At 44.7% G+C, this 2,322-nt stretch overlaps 1 protein-coding gene across 1 annotated transcript; it reads right to left on the bottom strand.

Annotated features, from left to right (window-relative positions):
- Window positions 1-448: 448 nt before the first annotated feature.
- On the bottom strand, window positions 449-2,097 carry LOC130945398 (protein FAR1-RELATED SEQUENCE 5-like). Its single transcript, XM_057874118.1, has 3 exons — window positions 1,486-2,097; window positions 1,122-1,429; window positions 449-611 (listed from the first exon to the last, which is right to left on the bottom strand). The coding sequence occupies exons 1-3, from the start codon at window positions 2,095-2,097 to the stop codon at window positions 449-451; spliced, it is 1,083 nt and encodes a 360-aa protein (XP_057730101.1).
- Between the last annotated feature and the right edge of the window lie 225 nt (window positions 2,098-2,322).

The raw sequence follows: 2,322 nt of genomic DNA, 5'->3' as shown, positions 1-2,322 counted from the left end.
TCGGTGCCCCCTTTATCTTTGATACGACGGGGTCATTGATCCCGGACAACAGCGATAGACCAAGTTTGCTCCCAACCCTCTCAAGGAATCTCCGCTGAAGCGCTTCGGTGAGACTGGCAATCCCATCCCTAGCCACAACAAACTCGGCAGCATCTGCAGCCCCAGGTTGTGCAACTAAACTCATTACCCCACATATGGCAGCATATAGAAGCAAACGGCCTTCAGGGCCGTCTTTACTATCAACAAGTGTCAATCTACAATCCTTTGCATTCTTGCACAATCTTTTCAAAATAAAACCAGGCGGTATTTCTTCCAAACCCTCGTACTTCATCGCACGGTCGATATGACTACAGGGAATCCCCTCAATGTTCCACATCGAATACTCACACTCTATTTTTCCCTCGTCCAAGTCAAACAATACCTTGTGTGTTCTATTAGGTTTTCCCATTCACGAGAATGTGTACACAGTTGTCGTGCTGATGCTGTCCTTGCCCCGAAACAATAAAGTAGCCACAGCCTTAATTTGTTTCTTCGCTTCTCTAAACACTGCTCTTGTATACACCTTCGATGCAAACCGCTCGAGTGAATCAAGGCCAGTGGTCAGCAACAGACTATAATACGTGGAGTAGAATTGGGCTGTTACTTCATTGTTTCAATTGTCCTTCACAACTCAATCTAAACTATGCACAAGTTCCAAAATGCTATCAATTGATTTAAATAAGCCCTTAATGAAAGCATTGATCCCTTTCACATCTTGAAGTCGTCTTGTATCCCGACACAAAAGGTTCCCCTAAGGTACGCCATTGCCTAACTTTCTCTAGATTCATACCTCGACTTAACCCAATTGTTATCATGTAGGCCAAGCGACTCAACGGAAGCCTTCTAGTACTCCTCAAAGTCATTGATTTCAAAGTTTGCATAAATGGCTTTCCTAAACACCTTGCAAAATTCTGCTTCTTTCACCCGTTGGATGCAATTCTTCTCAAGTGCCAACCACAAAGTCTATGTGTCATCGTCGGCATCACCTCTGCAATTGCAGTGCGCATTGCCTTGTCCCCGTCGATCACCACTACAAACGGCTTTTTTTGCCCCAAACATCGAGCAGGTTCAGCAACACCCACCTATAAGTGTGGACCTCTTCATCATCCAGCAATGCGAACCTAAATATTGATGTCTGTTTGTGGTGATTTGATCCGGAGAAAACCACCGGTGGTTTCTTGTACTTGTTAGATCGGTACGTCGAATCAAAAGCCAAGACATCACCAAATAGCTGATAATCCAATATCATCTCATCGTCAGCCCAAATTAGGCTACCCAAACGATTGTCCGGGGTCTGTGTGTATTGGGCCACCGTCCTCATGTCAGCATTTGCCTTTTCCTCTAAGTAACTGATAGTCGTCGCGGCGTCGCCATTGCATATTCGCGCAACCTTTTGCATGTGCACATAATTATACAGATCTCGTTTTGTAAATTGGAGCATGCCACCTGTGCCTTGTCACCATCACTCATCTTCCGATGACTAGGAAAGAGATGTGCGAACACTGTTGGGGTAAGTTCGTGGTTGTGTTCGTCCATGATGATCCTGACCCTCCACACATTATCCTGCATATCATAGTAAATCTTCAACTTTGCCTTACAGTCCGTGCAACTCTCCAACCTCTCCTCCCTTACTCGCTCAGAAAAGTCATAGTGCTTATGATGTCTTGTACCTTGTCGATGGCAGAAAAAATCTCTCCTAATCAACACCATATTCACACGAGCTACATCTCCCTTCCGAACTCCAAAACCTCTTAATTTAGCAAATTCCTTGTAGGCAGCATAAGCATCCTCCTCTGTCGCAAACTCTTTTTCCAAGAAGTTATTCGCACCGACTGGCCAACAGAGACCACCCTCTGCCGCATCACCTGCATCACCCGACCCATTACGATCAACGGTAACCCCTACACCTTTTTCCCCGCTTTCGCGTCCCTCATTGCACTCAAGGTATTCGTCGTCATTGTATTCATCATCACTCGCACAATAATGTCTGCAACTATCATCGGAGGCACTCCTAATCGAGTCTTCACCCTCATTGTTAAACGAACGCCGGAAATCCATTGCCAACAAGTGGGCAACCTTCTAGCCTAATCACATATAAAATAGACAAATGATGCTCATAACCACGCCATTGACACAGTCAAAACATCAACCACAGCTATCAAAAAGGGACTATATCTTACACCACAAATAAGGCGAAACCACTGCATTATAAGTGTCTAAACATAGCTCACCAACTTTAGCGTATCTTAAATAACTTAAAAACAAACTAAGAACCTACACAGC

The sequence above is a fragment of the Arachis stenosperma genome, chromosome 8 (assembly GCF_014773155.1).
Source record: "Arachis stenosperma cultivar V10309 chromosome 8, arast.V10309.gnm1.PFL2, whole genome shotgun sequence".
Taxonomy (NCBI): Eukaryota; Viridiplantae; Streptophyta; class Magnoliopsida; order Fabales; family Fabaceae; genus Arachis; species Arachis stenosperma.
The sequence above is the reverse complement of the archived record's forward strand: the minus strand, read 5'-3'. Positions and strand labels throughout refer to the sequence as shown.

Bases quoted from the DNA above. Each gene is read 5' to 3' on its own strand.
- LOC130945398 (XM_057874118.1), bottom strand. From the start codon at position 2,097: ATGGATTTCCGGCGTTCGTTTAACAATGAGGGTGAAGACTCGATTAGG. The intron at 1,430-1,485 runs GTGGCATGCTCC...CACATGCAAAAG, and splicing joins GTGATGGTGACAAGGCACAG to GTTGCGCGAATATGCAATGG. The intron at 612-1,121 runs GTGGGTGTTGCT...CACGTATTATAG, and splicing joins GAAGAGGTCCACACTTATAG to TCTGTTGCTGACCACTGGCC.